The following is a 16768-nucleotide window of genomic DNA, read 5'->3' as shown; positions in this document are numbered from 1 at the left end:
CACCGGTCCCAGACCTAGAACCTGGGTTGTTGCATGGCCAGCTCTGTCACCTGCTGATCCATTCCCCTGGCCTTCCTTAATTTATTTTTAAATAATTGCATAGCACTGTGCTTTAATGAATTTGATTTAAAGTACTGAACTCTAAGTGTTATCATTCAAGATGTACACATGGCGTATGCATGTGATTTGACACAATAGCATACATACCTGATTTGACAAAAGTATGGAAACACAGCTATAAAAGGAATCCAATTTTTCAGGCTTAATGCCTTCTAGCGCCTCCTTCCTAGTAAAGAGATTTATAACCTTTGGGTACCATGTGTTCATTAGCTTCTCTTCTGATTTTTTAGCTTGAATGGATAGATCATTTCTCAGTCCTTCACAATCAATCGGGCCTCTAGCTCTATAGGTGAACAAAGGGAAATAATTCAGACAAATGACAGATTGGTCTTTATATACAATTGCTAAAACAGATGAGATATAATCTTAAAGCTTTAAAATATAAAAAAGCTCTAAAGATTTATAAATTAGCCAGGCGTTGGTGGTGCACACCTTTAATCCCAGCACTCGGGAGACAGAGACAGGCAGATCTCTGTTAGTTTGAGGCCAGCCTGGTCTACACAGCAACTTCCAGGACAACCTCCAAAGCAATACAGAGAAACCCCGTCTTGAAAAACAAAACAAACAAGAAAAAAAGATTTATAAATCAGTTTTTAAACTACACAATAAGATATGTGAGACAAGAAGTCATTCAACTTTTAAGTTTTAATTAATACATACAAAGTTTTACCTAATTCCTGTTAAGTCCAGCAAAATCATATCTGCAAATGTTGTATAACCAAGCTCCAGCAATATTTTCATAATTGGATGAACAATGTGCAAATTAGATAATATTTGGCTTCTTGCCTGCACAAAGTTAGAATGCCAAGGCTTGGAATAATCTAGTCCTCTGGAAAAACAAAAACCACATTAAACATGACTAAACAATATATCGCAAGTTTTGAGAAATTAATGTTAAAGTAAAAATGCTGGGGACTGGGAGGAAAGCATTGTAGTCAAGAATGGACGTCTCCTGAGTCTGTACACTCAGTGTTGAAACTACATTATCTTCAGAGGAGACATCATTTGTGGCTGAAAAGACTACTGGTGCCACCCTAAATGTTTGTCTAACTTCTACTTTACTCTAGCTCAGCCACCCAAAATACAGAAGCAAGAACAGTGCTGGGTTTATAGAAAAATCTGTCTGTCATATATCAAAGATTACTCAAGGCTGATTATTTTTCACATAGGTCTTCCTACTAATGTAGGTGGAACTAGACGATTAATGTAGAGAATATCTTTGTAAATTTTAAAAAGAAAACACATTTGAGCTTCATTATTGCAGACTTGAATATAATGTCTGTTCATTTTTAAATTGTATCCAAAGGTAGCTGATACACTGTTTTTAAAAATAATTTACTCACAGAGGAGATTCAGGCAAAGGGCCCTCGTCATCTTCAAGCCATTTAACTTGAGGTTTCACAAGAACACTCTGTACTAAAATATACATAAGTGTTAACATTTTCTGAATATACTTCCAAGTTCTAACTAAGACTAAGTTAGATTTTTTTGTCTACATCTCTAACTTGTCACTGTAAGGTAAAGTTTACTGTACATTAAAATGAATAAGAGAAAAAATTCCCTTTCTTTCATATTATCAAGTTTAGCATCATTTTGTCCTTCCTTTGAAGGTGAATTCAGATATAGGAACACTCTTAATTCTCAGTTCTTTGCATTCTATCTATTCAAAGATCACTGGTATGACCACTTAAGAAATTCATTCTAACTCTAGCCAAACAAGTGAAAGACGTTTAAAGTCTTTAAAGAAAAATTATAAAGAAGATATCATAAAATGGAAAGATCTCCCATGCTCTTGGATAGGTAGGATCAGCATAGTAAAAATGGCAATCCTCCCAAAAGTAATCTACAGATTCAGTGCAATCCCCATCAAAATCCCAACACAATTCTTCACAGACCTTGAGAGAGCAATACTCAACATTATATGGAAAAACAAAAATCCCAGGATAGTCAAAACAATTCTGTACAATAGAGGATCATCTGGGGGCATCACCATCCCTGACTTCAAGCTCTTCTATAGAGCTATAGTAATGAAAGCAGTTTGGTATTGGGATAAAAACAGACACATGGACCAATGGCATCAAATCAAAGACCCCAATATCAACACACACACATATGAACACCTATTTTTTTACAAAAAGGCTAAAAATATAAAATGGAAAAAGAAAAAATATTCAACGAATGATGCTGGTATAACTGGATGTTAACATGTAGAAGAATGCAGATAGATCCACATCTATCGCCATGAGCAAAACTCAACTCCAAATGGATCAAAGATCTTTTTTTTTTTTTGAGACAGGGTTTCTCTATTGCTTTGGAGCCTGTCCTGGAACTTGCTCTGTAGACCAGGCTGGCCTCCAACTCACAGAGATCCGCCTGCCTCTGCCTCTGCCTCCAAAACAATACAGAGAAACCCTGTCTTGAAAAACCAAAAAACAAAAGAGCAAACAAACAAAAAAATACCTAATAGTACTTTTAAGCATTTCAGCATGTGCATGAATTAATACATGTCAATTGGTCACCTTAGACATTATACAATGCACCCATTATTTTGAGGCATATTATATATTATTAAATGTACATAATTTTGTCAATTAGAGGAGTAAAGTCAGAGCCAAGCACAGCAGCTTGTATCTGTACCACAGTATCCAAGACACTGGGACAAGAGGATTGTCATGAGCTTTGAGGCCAGCCAAGGGTACATAGTAAGTTTTCCAGCCAGCCTAGGCTACAAAGTGATACTCTGTCTCAAAAGAAACAACAACAATATTCTAATAAATATCACAAATATTTAAAATATATTAATATTTCTAATAACCATAAAAATAGAATCGCTAAAACCATAGTGTCAAAATAAAAAAATCAAATAGCAACAAATAGTAGCAAATAAATACGAAAGGTGCCCTTAGATTGCCAAGTCTTTCACTGTTGTAATAAATACAAAAGGTGCCCTTAGATTACCAACTCTTTCACTGTTGTAATAAATACGAAAGGTGCCCTTAGATTGCCAAGTCTTTCACTGTTGTAATAAATACGAAAGGTGCCCTTAGATTACCAACTCTTTCACTGTTGTAATAAATACGAAAGGTGCCCTTAGATTGCCAAGTCTTTCACTGTTGTAATAAATACGAAAGGTGCCCTTAGATTGCCAAGTCTTTCACTGTTGTAATAAATACGAAAGGTGCCCTTAGATTACCAAGTCTTTCACTGTTGTAATAAATACGAAAGGTGCCCTTAGATTACCAAGTCTTTCACTGTTGTAATAAATACGAAAGGTGCCCTTAGATTGCCAAGTCTTTCACTGTTGTAATAAATACGAAAGGTGCCCTTAGATTGCCAAGTCTTTCACTGTTGTAATAAATACAAAAGGTGCCCTTAGATTGCCAAGTCTTTCACTGTTGTAATAAATACGAAAGGTGCCCTTAGATTGCCAAGTCTTTCACTGTTGTAATAAATATGAAAGGTGCCCTTAGATTACCAAGTCTTTCACTGTTGTAATAAATACAAAAGGTGCCCTTAGATTACCAAGTCTTTCACTGGGTTGTAATCTCAGACTATAACTAAAGGCAGAAATCACAGTGAATAAATACGTGAATTTTGAATATATAGTACTCAGTATTCACTTTACTTCTGCTATTTTGTCTTATTTTGCTTTTTTTTTTTGAGACAAGATCTCATGGAGTGCAGGTTGGTCTCAAACTCACTATGCAGTTGAGGATGGACCTGGAACCCTTCATCCTCCCAGGTCTACCTCTCAGGAGCTGGTGTTACAGCTCTGTACCAAACATCAGCTTCCTTCCACTTCTGACTCACTCGTGGGACGGGCATAAAAGAAGTTTGGTCTGTGCCAGGTGGTACTCACCCAAATATCTCTTCATGCTTTTTTCAAAGTCATTTGATACCTCACTTACAAGACTTGCCAGCAGTTCTTCTCTTTTCTTCCCTTCCTTTAGGTGTTCAGGGATCAGGGTTAGCATGTGGTCCAGCCATTCCGGCTGGATGGGTACTATAGGACTGCTCTCTACACACTGCTTCATGTAAATGTAGTTTAGCTTGGGAGCATTAAAGGAACAAGCCACATGGTCAGAGTGATAGAGCATCTCGTGTAGCTCCTAAATTCTATTTTCTAAGACAACAATTTTTCATAATAAAAATATTCTAGAAGTCTCACATACACATACACCATAACCACCACCCCACCCCATAAATAAATGTAATGGATTTTTTAATTAGATAAACTAAACCAAAATCTTGACTAGTAAAAGGAGGTTCTCCCACAGTATTGCCAGTTCATAAGGAGAATTTCATATTCATATTTTCAGTCCTCTATCCCCAAAGAAAATCTTAACGGACTTAGGAAACTTACAGCCCCATCTGCAAACATGCTTCATAATTTCCTCTCATATGTAACCAGCTCCAAAACTTTCTGGATTCTTTACTATTAAATAAACTGTACGCATTGGCATTTTTCAACCAATCATTTCACAGCCCTATGTCATTACTCATGCAGTTAATGTCCCTAGTATATAGTACTTCTCATTAAGTATTTGTTAGGGGAAAAATAAACATTGCATCAATATTAAGATAAATAATTATTATACTAGTTTTACAAGAGAGACACGTTTCTTCTGTAACTGATATTTTGAATATTTTTCAACAGTTTTGAATAAGAAGTAAAATATTTATGCAGCTAATCCTCAAGTGATGGATGGCAGCACACATGTAACTCTTGGAAAGCCTCATGTGTGACCCACAACATGCTTGCTCCTTTGGATTGAGAAATGTAAAGCTGTTTACAGACTTCTTTCCTAGGAGGAAGCTTGGTGGGTTGGTCTTAGAAGAATACTTTGTCATAATTATTTTTGAATATTTTCAAAACAAGAAAATCCAACTCACTCCTTTTTTTTTAATGTCACTGGTCATCTGTCAAAAATAAAACAAAAGACAAATAAGGATGGAGTTTAAAACATTTTAATCAAATTTTAGATATAATTGTTCTTTTTAAAATGAGTTCTATTGAGATGCTTTAAGAAATAAAATGGTACATGGTGGTTTTAAAGAGAGAACTTACAGTCGGAGGGTAGTCCGGCTCTGGTAATGAAGGTATTCTTTTATTCAGAGTTTTGTCTAAATTTTTTTTTGCTCCAGCAATTCTGAAATGCATGATAAAGTGAGCATTAATTACTAAAATACCTCAAGTCAAACATTTTAGACTCTACACTAAACAAGGAAATTTTCAAGAGATCTTTATTTGACTGCATTATCATTTCCTTTTTTTAAAGGAGGGGGTACTGAGAGACAGTCTCAACCAGGCTAGCCTTGAACTTACTATGTCGTTGAGGCTGGTTTCCTATTTGTGGCAATCCTACTGCCTCAGCTTCCCAGAGTGTTGCAATTACAGGCATGAGCCATCATATCTGCCTCTGACTGAACTTTTTATGAGGAACAAATCCTAGTGGCCATTACCAACGACATCTTAAGTTTTAAATTATTCAAGAACAGTGTAAACGTAATACTAAAAATAAAATCATTCTCAATAATAGCTTACTGATAGTTTTAAAATGAAGTCTGCTATAGACTAAGTCGTCCCTGTTAAAATGCCAGCGTGTCAGAGGCAGCTTCCTTACACCCTGTACTAAGAAATACCTCGTGAGGGCTTCTCAGAGCCTCCCCCATCTCTCAGCTGACGTGCCATTGAGACTAAGAAGACAAGGAAAACAAACTTGGGACACATGAGCCACAGCCACATTGAGCAAGCACCAGAAACACCGAGGAGGCCAGAGCAATGCTGCTGGCATCAGAGAAGTCGAGGCAAATTAATACTTAACTCCAGTTTTTTTTGTTTGTTTTTGCAAAGAAATACATGGAAATTCTCTCATTATTATTAATGTAGTATTATAGTTGGGAAACTTTGAGGCAGTATGTTTTATCAAGCAGCAAATAAAAGTGGTACAGATCTGCGAGACCCTGACTTGAAAACAAAACAAACCATCTTGTCGTCCATTCAGAAAGTAGGACCACTTTCATTCGCTGATTATTAAAATTTTGGTAATAATTTCCCATCACGTTCCTGTTTGGAACACTTCCTCCCTCCTTCCCCCTCTCTTCCTCCCTTCCTCTCTCCTTCCCCCTCTCTTCCTCCCTCCTTCCCTCCCTTCCTCCCTTCCTCCCTCTCTCCCTCCCTTCCTTCCTCCCTCCTTCCCCCCTCCCTTCCTTCCTCCCTCCCTCCTCCCTCCCTCCCTTCCTTCCTCCCTCCCTTCCTTCCTCCCTCCTTCCCCCCTCCCTTCCTTCCTCCCTCCCTCCTTCCTCCCTCCCTTCCTTCTTCCATCCTTTTCTCCCTTCCTTCCTCCCTCCCTCCCTTCCTTCTTCCATCCTTCCTTTCTTCCTCCCTCCCTTCCCCCTTTCTTCCTCCCTCCCTCCCCCATTCCTCCCTCCCTCGCTTCCTTCCTTCCTTCCTTCCTTCCTCCCCTCCTCTTCTTCTAGCCCTGGCGGATCCGGACCTTGATATATTGGTCTTGTAGCCACCTGCCTCTGGCCCTCAGCTGCTAGGATTAAAGGCATGCACCACCACACCTGGCTCATTTAGAACGTTTTAATGGCATCCACCGGTCTAAAAACACATCTTGAATTCCTTGTTATGGCCTATAAAGCTCTGGACAATCTGCTCCAATCTCCTCTTCACCTTGCACCAGTTTTCCCCGGGGCCTATGGGACCTTCATGATATTAACTGTTGTCAGCTGCTATGTACACTAAAATCATTCATATTTCATGACTCTTGTGATTGCCATCCCATCCATAGGATGACTTTCTCCTATTTAAGTAGAAGATTTCTTCCCATTCTTTAGTTCTTTACCTAAATATTCTCCCCACAACCATTCCTGTGGTGCTCCTGGGATATCTTGCATGTTACTATTATTTATATTGTCTTCTTAGTTATTTTTCACTCATACAGGGTCCCACTACATAACCCAGGCTGTTCTTGAACTCACAATTCACATGCTCAGCTTCCTCAGGACTGAGACTACAGGAGTGTACTACCACACTCTTTCTCTATTCTTGGGGGCCATCTTGGCTCCCCTCACTCTATCATTTATTCTCTATATCTTAAATTTTTTAATTGTGTATGCTTCTGGCAACTCCGCAGCAGATCGTCATTGGCGCCCTGCTGTACAGCAAAAGCCTCTAGTTAAATGGAAAGACCTGACCTCAGGTCTTTGGAGAGAACCAGATCTGGTTTTGGTTTGGGTCCGGGGGTCTGTTTGTGTTTTCCCACAAGATGGTAAGTACCCAATTTGGGTTCCAGAGCGTTGTGTGTGCTCTGTTCCTGCTGATACTCATCAGCCACCTATAGACTCATTAGGCTTTAATGAGGAACCTGCCTGTCCTGATGCTGGCAGGTCTTCAGTGTCAGGTATATGCAGCTATAACCAGCCTCAACCATAGCCTAAGAAAGGCAGCCCTCAGGATGGACTTGGACATTTGCTATATTCAGTAACACTCTCTCGGGAGAAATGTTTAATTATCTCCTCCAGGAATGCCGCTTGAGAAGCTGTTGATCAGCCTTGGCGGTCCGTGTCCCAGGTGTCATGCCTATTCCAGTGGAACAGTCAGGAGAGAACCAACTCATCCTCACACGACACGGGAGTGACTTTGACATCACAGCGGCTGCAGTTTTTGGCTTCCCTATCTCTTAGCCAGTTGCCACAGCAGGCATGCTGGATAACTCCCCGGGGGGGGGGGATGCCTCTACCCTAAGTTTCCAAATTTATACTAGACCCCCTCATAACGGGACTGCAACAGATAGGTCTATTACTTGAGAAACGGAGTGGGTCACTAGCCCTCAGGATTATGACCCTGGGCAACAGAGTCTTTAGCCCTAGTTTGCCATATGGAAAGGCCACAAGCCCAGTGCCATTTTCTTACAAAGCAGATCATGCTTTCTTTGTCAACAGACAACCCCTCAGTGCAGGCCTGGTTGAGCCAACAAGACAAATGAGTTATCAATGACAGGTATGTCCCAGGGGACATCTACCAACCTAAGACAGAGGGTTTGTGAGGCCTGGACAGACTTCTCATTGACGGGTAAGGTAGATGTTAACGTCCCGGGCAACCTAAGCCAGATGCTAATTTTTTAAATTATATATAAAAGGGGGACTTGTTGCACCCTTTCCCCATGGGGGTCTGTTGACTGCTTGTTACTAGGAGATTTTAGCAAAACATTTCTCATCCCCTCCTCCCAGTAAGACCTGCATGCAAGTTCCTGTTTATTATCTAAATGCTAATTCCTGTTTTTGACCCACCCCTTTGCAGGAGGGCCCTGGGAAGGTAGGCTTCTGACCTTGGTGTTTTTCTACCATGCCTGCCTTTGGTATATAAGGCTCCACTCTTGTAATAATAAATGCCATTCTCCTTGCAAGAATGAGCCACTTCTTTGTCTTTATATTCATCCTTAGCCCTTAGCCTCAGATCATTGTGAAGTATGGTAGCACTGTAGCTGCGAACACACTGGCAGCTCGCTACACTCTATCATGTTTCCTCAGGGCACCCTTCATCTAAAGCAGTGGATCTCAACTTGTTTTTGTTGCTACCTCATAGCAACTGTAATTTTGCTATTGTCATGAATCATAATGTAGACATCTGTGTTTTCCAGTGGTCTTGAATGACCCCTGTGAAAGGGTCCTTCAAACCTTGAAGGGGTCGGAGACCCACAGGTTGAGAACTGATCTGAAAGTTGAATGTAACTTTTTTGTTACGTGTTTACTGTCTTATCCTGGTGGCAAACGAGCTTGTTAGAGACACAGTCCTTTCTTATTGCTTTCTATGCTCTTCCTAGTAACGAGCACAGTGGACAACATCAGGTAGTTAGCATCTTCACATAAAATGATACACATTGTAGAAAGGATTAAAGCAGTGTGGAAGGGATTCAGACACCTTAATTGCAAAGCATGTCTTCAAAATGATAAAAAAATACAGTGTACCCATGGGACTGTGAGTAGTTCATGGCAATGGGCGATCACAAGGAGCTGCTGGGAAGCCTTTCTAAGTCTTCTACAACCTTACCGAGTCTTCAGAATGAACCAGGGAAGAGGCTGCAGAGAGGGCTCAGTGCCTCAGAGGGCTTGCTCCTCCTCCAGAGGACTGGGGTTTGGTTCCCAGCATCCATGTTGGGAATATGATGTCCTCTTATGGCTTCTGAAGGCTCTGGCATGTACATTTGCATACACACACACACACACATATACACTCAAATAAAATATTTTGTAAAAAGAATGAAGAGGGCAAAATATATCTAACAGCGTATCTAACAATGATATTAGTCAATATTCTTCATTTAGGTTTAAATATGAGTAAGTGAATAACGGGCTTATAAAAATATGTCTATGGAAGCCATATGATTCCACACCTGTTTAACTATAATGTGTAACGACCAAAATTTAAATGATCATTTTTGACAATATGACCATCAAACAAAGTGGCAATAAAATTCAAGTCAGTTGCAAAACCACTTTTAAAAGAAGTTGACCAAGAAGGGGAAGTCCAGATTCGTTTTCGGAAATCAGTACAGTTATAACACAATAGCAGACATGACAAGATACTTGAACTGCAGAACCAGACCACTGGATCCAGACCTCAGGTGTGGGAGCAAATTACTTTTCTATCCCTTAGTTCAGTCATTTAAAAAATGAAGATAAATGAGCTGGATAAATGTCTCAGGACCCAGGGTCTAGCGCCCACATGGCAGCTAGACTAGTTCCAGGGGATCTGACCTCTTCCGACTTCCCTGGGCTCTTGCTTACATGTGGTGTATATACGCAAACTTAGGCACTTACACATATATATAAAATAAATAAATATTTTAAAAGTAAAATTTAAAAAGAGTTTAACAATAACATATACCTCATCAAGGTGCTGTGAGAAGTGTAAGTAACGTGATGGGGACACTATCTGGGCGGGGTTGGGGACACTATCTGGGTGGGCAAGCTCTCTACAAAGTTGGCTATCACTATGGTTAATTTTCAATTGCTTTTTTTAGTGAATTTGAACTTTAATCCTTATTTCATCCCTGGAAAACCTATGTAGTTTTAAAAAATTATGAGCCTATTAAGCTAATCGTTAATTCCAAACAATAATTGTTTACTAATGCGCTACTTACACTAACTGGTTAATTTTCTTCTGCTGCTCCTTAGACCGTCTGTAATTTAGCAGCTCGCTCTGCTTTGGTGTGTCAACACCGATGTCTTTGGGGGGACGGACGATAGGAGGCAACTTCAAGTTCAAAGCCTCCTTTTCTGCTCTAATGGCATTTTTGTTGGGGTCTGACATCTTGGTCTCGGGATTAAAATACTCTATACCCTGGAAAAGAAAAAGTTCATACAGACATTTTATGAAATCAAGACTCAATATATTCAGTGTACTTTACACGACAGCATAAAGAAAATTCCACACCTTCTCAGATTCACTTGCCCAGTGGGGTAGTAGTTGAAATGACAGTTGAGATGAGTGGGCAGGGATTCTAAACACAGCTCTACCAGCCACTTACTATGAAGACACGAAGTCAGACATTGTTTCCCTTAGGTTTGGAAACTGAGGAACTGTGTGCGCTGAATAGCCTTTCAACTCTGAAACCCAGGGCTTGTTGTTTTCCCCCTAGAGGCAAACCACAACAAAATCTAGTTGTTAAGAGAGAACGCCCCTCCCCCAAGCCAGTATTTAATATCATTAACATTTTTCAAAACATTACTGAATCAGTCAGGCTAAATCACATAAAGTAACGTTATGATTGACAGAAATAGTAGTAGTTAATGCATAGCGAATGTAAAACATGTAAACGCTGGACAATTTAACCATGGTATCAACTATACTTCACCCAAATGCCCCCCCCCCCCCAGGATAAGGAGATAATTCATAGGTCTCAGAAGGAAAGGAAGAGAAATGCAGAGGACTGCTACCTTTCTCATTCGGCACGCAGAGACAGACTTCGGAGTTTCTCGTCTGGTGAAGCCGACGTGAATAAGGAAGGTTGAAACCTCTAGCAAGTATCCAGCGGAGGGTGTAGACAATCCAGTAGAAACAACACGGTCACCATAGAAACTGTCCTGGCTTCCTGGAAGGGTTTGGTTGTTGGAAGAACCAGCTGCCCAATTAGGACAGATTTAAGATTAACAGTCCCACAATTTTTTACTCAGTTGCATGGAGGAAGAGTTACAAGTTTTTTCTGTTGTTGCTGCTGCTGTTTCACTAACTGCCTTTCCTTGGATGGAGACCAGGAAATAGGATTTTCAAAAATTGTAGAAGCAGAAAATTGGATCCACTGGAAAACACAGACTTCTGTAAATATTCACAAGGAAGAACGGAGTCTGCACGTATCCACATAGTGACTTTCTGTAACTCCTGTAACTAATGCTCAATAGAATTTATCTTGTTTCTATATTTGCTATTTGTTTATACAACACTTTCAGGAAGTCCTTGCCAATAATCAAACAGGTTAAGGCGCAAACTTTGCAGTTATGCTTGAGGAAACAATGCTGCGATTTGAAGCCCCTGTGTAGAGTCCAAAAAGATTATGGGGGATGAATACATTCTTGAGGAGTGCTTTTTTCAGTTGGCATACAAATTTTTTCTTTAGCTTTCATGCACCCCTTCCCCGTCCCGTTCTCTCCTCACACTGGCTCCTCTTCTTCATCCTTCTTCTTTTCTCGCTGTATGTGCGTTCAGATAAACCTTCTGCACGTGAGAAGACGTGAGGCAGGTGTCCATGTCTGGCTTGTTTCACTTGGCACGACCTGTCTCATTTAATACCTTGTCCTCCTCCCAGCCGCAGCCTTCTTTCTGCTGTGCCAGCGGAAGCATCTTCTACTGCTAGTTTTTAAACTCCAGGCCGGGGGTGGGGATGGTGTGTGGACACTTTCCTTCTTCCTGGGCCTTGACCTTTCCCCCCAGGGACCTACAGTCTCTGCCTGAGTATACCTGCTTCACGACTCTGTTGGGGTTAGCTTATTTCTCCCATTTGCACAGTTGGAGGGGGTCCTCCCTTGCCTACTCAGAGGAGCTGTTTAGTACTAAAGGTTTTGGAGAGTATAGTGCTCATTTTCCTTCTTTCCCTGGCAGACCAGGGAAACAGACACCCCAGTCTGTGAGGGAAGGAGACATAGCAGACTATGTCCAAATTTTCCTCTCTCTCTCTCTCTCTCTCTCTCTCTCTCTCTCTCTCTCTCTCTCTCTCTCTCTCTCTCTCTCTCTCTCTCTCTCTCTCCCCTCTCTCTCTCCCCCCTCTCTCTCTCCCAGCCCCCCCCCTCTCTCTCTGCAGTTTCCAGATGGTAAATATATTGATTCTGACATCTGAGTATCTTCTGTGTGCTCGTCACCATGTAAGAGTTTTTTACATGAAGATACACCATATACTACCATGTTTTACACATAGTAAGCATTCCATATGTGGCATCAGTAGGAGAATGAACTTTCTAGAACTCTGCAGCTCAAGTATCTGTGTGTATAAAACAAAATAATTGTATGTTTATGTGACAGTTTTTCTTAATGCTATTTTTGTTAGGCTAAAGTACAAGGAATAAAGTTTTGTATGATGTATACAGCTCTCATTCATTCAAACAAATAAATTTAGTGATATAGTGAAGAGATTTTATAAATATAATCAAGTCACTAATAAACTAATAATCATCTATTAACATCAGCCTTATCCAACTTGTCTTTAACAGATTTTTAAGTAGTTTTATTAAATACCTATCCAAACCTTTTTTCAGTTAACAAATTGAATTATTTAATTTTAAAAATACATTATTTATGTGTGATAGAGACAATGCCACTATTACTCTGATGCTAAAACCGGACAAGGACATCCCCAAAAGGGAAAATTATAGACCAATATCCCTTATGAACACAGATGTAAAATTTCTCAATAAAATATTTGCAAACCAAACTCAGGAACACATCTATCTTAATGCCCTATTGCTAAGAAGAGACAGCATCAACACAGCAACTTTATTTTTACTTTTTTAAAATTTAAATTAGAAACAAGCTTGTTTTACATGGCAATCCCAGTTCTTGCTCCCTTCCCTTCTTCCCTGCCCCCTATGGATCCCCTGCTCCCCAGGGAGGGTGAGGCCTTCCATGGGGGATCTTCAAAGTCTGTCATATCATTTGGAGCAGGGCCTAGGCCCTCCCCCATGTGTCTAGGCTGAGAGAGTATCCCTCTATGTAGAGTGGGCTCCTAAAGTCCATTTGTGTACTAGGGATAAATACTGATCCATTACCAGAGGCCCCATGGATTGCCCAGACCTCCAAACTGACATCCACGTTCAAAGGGTCTGGATCAGTCCTATGCTGGTTTCCCAGATATTAGTCCAGGGTCCATGAGCTCCCCCTTGTTCAGGCCAGCTGTTTTTGTGGGTTTCTCCAGCCTGGTCTTGACCCCTTTGCTCATCACTCCTCCCTCTCTGCAACTGGATTCTAGGAGTTCAGCTCAGTGTTTAGCTGTGGGTGTCTACTTCAGCTTCTATCAGTTACTGGAATAAATGCCCTAGAATGGCATATAAGGTAGTCATCAATCTCATTATCGAGGAAGGGCATTTAAGGTAGCGTCTCACTATTGCTTAGATTGTTAGTTGGGGTCATCCTTGTAGATCTCTGGACATTTCCCTAGTGCCAGATTTCTCTTTAAACCTATAATGGCTCCCTCTATTATGGTATCTCTTTTCTTGCTGTCCTCTATTCTTCCCCTGACTCAATCTTCCTGCTCCCTCATGTCCTCCTTTCCCCTCCTCTTCTCCCCTTCTCCTTCTCCTAACTCTCTCTCCCCTCCCCCCATGCTCCCAATTAGCTCAGGAGATCTTGTCCCTTTTCCCTTCTCCAGGGGACCATGTACGTCTCTCTTAGGGTCTTCCTTGTTTCCTAGCTTCTCTGAACACAGCAACTCTTACAAAAGAAAAGGTTTTTTGTGTTGTTTTGTTTGTTTTGCAAGATAAGGTTTGTGTAGCCTTGGCTTACTTGGAACTATCCTGCTTCTGCCTCCTGAGTGCTGGGATTAAATGCGGCACCTGCGCCACAAGCAACTCCGAGGTATCAGGAAAAGAAAGACCAGATGTCCAGCTGTTTGTACTAAGAAGTGTGTTTATTTTTGCAAGTGCTAAGAGGTCTCTCTCTTGTAGGAGGGAGCAGTCTTATATATAGTCTTACAACACAGTAGAAACACCCCAGATGGACGAGAGCGTGTTTTCCTCGTGCTAGATGTTGATGTCAGTGGGGCAATGCGGGGGCAGTAAGCCAGGCCTAGAAAACAGGATGCACCTGTGGCCATCAGCTGACAAACAACCCAGAGACCCTGTGGGGGCTAGGCCCCAACAATTAAAGGCATGTGCTACTACATCCAGCTGCAAGGAAGGTTTTTCAACTGGGGCTTGCGTATAGTTTCAGGGGGTTAGCACACGGTCATCATGGGAGGCAGCATGCACACAGACTTGGTGCTAGAGAAGTAGCTGAGAATTCTGAATCTGAAAGGAATTTAAGTGGAGTCACCGTATGAAGGGGGAGGCAATGTCCCAGCTAGATATTTTATGACACCAAGTAAAACGTCCAATGCCAGGAATGGGTTATATCATATCATGTCATTGGCAAAGGGGCCCTATAGATTCCCCCAAAAAACATACACCAAACATCACAGGCTGTTGCCAAGGCTACTGGTTACTCCCCACAGCCTGCTGGTAAGGACCTGTTATTTAAGGCAGCACTGACTTATGTCTCTGAACATGGAGAAATCAAGTATCACCTCTACTTGTAGAGTAAAGTCTTCCCACCAGCCTGGTTACAGAGCTGCATCAGTCCCAAATGAACACACAAGAGGCTATATTAATTATGAAGCTGTTGGCTGTTTGCTTGGTTTCTTACTGGCTATCTCTGACATAAATATTTACCCCATAATTGTTAATCTAAGTATTTCTTTTACCTGAGAAAGGGTCCAGACCTTTTACTCCTCTGGAGGCTACATCATGACTCACTGTGTTTCTCTTTCCCAGAATCCTCCTCGACTCCTAGTCCCACCTATCTTGCTTCCCTATTGGCCAACAGTGCTTTATTGACATATACACAGGACTTCCCCATCATCTCCTCTTTTCTTTTTTTTAATATTTTATTTATTATGTATACAATGTTCTGTCTGCACGTGTGCCTACTTGTCAGAAGAGGGCACCATACCTCAGTATAGATGGTTGTGAGCCACCATGTGGTTGCTGGGAATTGAACTCAGGACCTCTGGAAGAACAGTCAGTACTCTTAACCTCTGAGCCATCTCTCCAGCCCCATCTCTTTTCTATTTAAATAAAAAGAAAGGTTTTAACTTTAACATAGTCAAATTATATATAACAGAACAGTTATCAAGTAAGAACATAGCTACGATATTTTGTCCATTAACATTTATTAAGATTTAAAGAAAATATCATCTATCCTATCTTTGTGAGTCTAAAGTCTTATATGTAGCTTATCTTTTATCATAACTAAGGAAAACTATAATTGTGGGAACACCAGACCTTGAGCAGAGACCCACTTCCCCTTCTGCCTGGGAGTAGGCAGCTGTAAGACAATGTTTAGTAAAAACATGTTTACTAAAAACGATACAATAAGTTCCTGGCCACTTCCCCTTCTGCCTGGGAGTAGGCAGCTGTAAGACAATGTTTAGTAAAAACATGTTTACTAAAAATGATACAATAAGTTCCTGGGAAAGGCCTTCCCACGGAAACCGCCCTGACCTCGACCTTGTCCAGAGACTAACTGCACCTTCAAAAACCCACACACATCCACCTCTGGTGTCAGAGCAGAACCAGCCAGGGTAGAGGAGAGAGCAGAAGCTTCTCTGGTGGGAGCTTTTCTTAGGAAGTTTTTCTTGAACCTTTTTGGAGCCTGTTTAAAGTTTTCTTTATATCATTGAACGAGTCTCTGTGTTTTCAATACCCGACACCCTCCGCACGTTCTCGGACACAGGCCGCGCAGCAGACGTGACAATTGGAGGTCCCACTGAGATCGTGAAAGCGAGGTAAGTGGACGGGGTTAAGAAACTATGGGGAATAGTTCCGGGAAGCTAGAATCATTACAGTATCAACTAAAAAAGTTACTTAAAGAACATGGGACTGCAGTCAAGTCTAAAACCCTAGAAGGCTTTCTAAAATCGATCGAACGAGCCAGTCCATGGTTCATTACTGGGGAAGCTTAAATATTCCAGATTGGGAGGAGGTTCGCCGTGATCTTCATAGACTTTTACGAAAAGAGGGATCTGAGTCCTTGCCCCCTACGACATTCTCCTTATGGAGATTAGTGAGGGGAGCACTTTTGACAGATAAGGTTCGTCACCGCCAGGTAGTTCAGGACACAAAAGAGGCTTTTTAGAGTTACAAGAGACTGAGACTCAAGCCTCCTTGAGTTCAGGGGCAGAGAGTGATGATGAAGAGACCGTGACTGAAACTAGAGGCTCCATTGTTAGTGAGGATGAGGAGGAGTCTCTTAGTAACAACAAAAAAACGGGTAGACATCTCCGGGCGCGACCCAAAAGAAGGACTCCGGTCAGAATCGGTTATATCCTTCTCTATCAGACCTAGAAAATGGAAGTAGCTCAGACTCAGACTCGTCACAGTCTGAAAAGGAACGGTT

The 16768-nt window shown here is 41.1% G+C and overlaps 1 protein-coding gene across 5 annotated transcripts in view; it reads right to left on the bottom strand.

Annotated features, from left to right (window-relative positions):
* Dnah12 (dynein axonemal heavy chain 12) overlaps positions 1–10759 on the bottom strand; it is a 155214-nt gene extending 144455 nt beyond the window's left edge. For 4 of the 5 annotated variants that reach the window (XM_040747769.1, XM_040747772.1, XM_040747773.1 and 1 more), the window contains exons 1-8: positions 10659–10759; positions 10272–10471; positions 5189–5270; positions 5014–5040; positions 3980–4169; positions 1464–1536; positions 791–949; positions 208–403 (exon numbers count right to left, since the gene is read on the bottom strand). In XM_040747769.1, the coding sequence (XP_040603703.1) occupies positions 208–403; positions 791–949; positions 1464–1536; positions 3980–4169; positions 5014–5040; positions 5189–5270; positions 10272–10441 (897 nt within the window). In that variant the 5' untranslated portion in view covers positions 10442–10471; positions 10659–10759. Of the gene's footprint in view, positions 1–207; positions 404–790; positions 950–1463; positions 1537–3979; positions 4170–5013; positions 5041–5188; positions 5271–10271; positions 10472–10564; positions 10636–10658 lie in introns of those variants that run through there. The other variant, XM_040747771.1, reaches the window with a different exon arrangement.
* Positions 10760–16768: the final 6009 nt, after the last annotated feature.

Source organism: Mesocricetus auratus, unplaced genomic scaffold, assembly GCF_017639785.1.
Source record: "Mesocricetus auratus isolate SY011 unplaced genomic scaffold, BCM_Maur_2.0 Super-Scaffold_100006, whole genome shotgun sequence".
NCBI lineage: Eukaryota > Metazoa > Chordata > Mammalia > Rodentia > Cricetidae > Mesocricetus > Mesocricetus auratus.
This window is presented reverse-complemented; position numbering and strand designations above follow the sequence as displayed.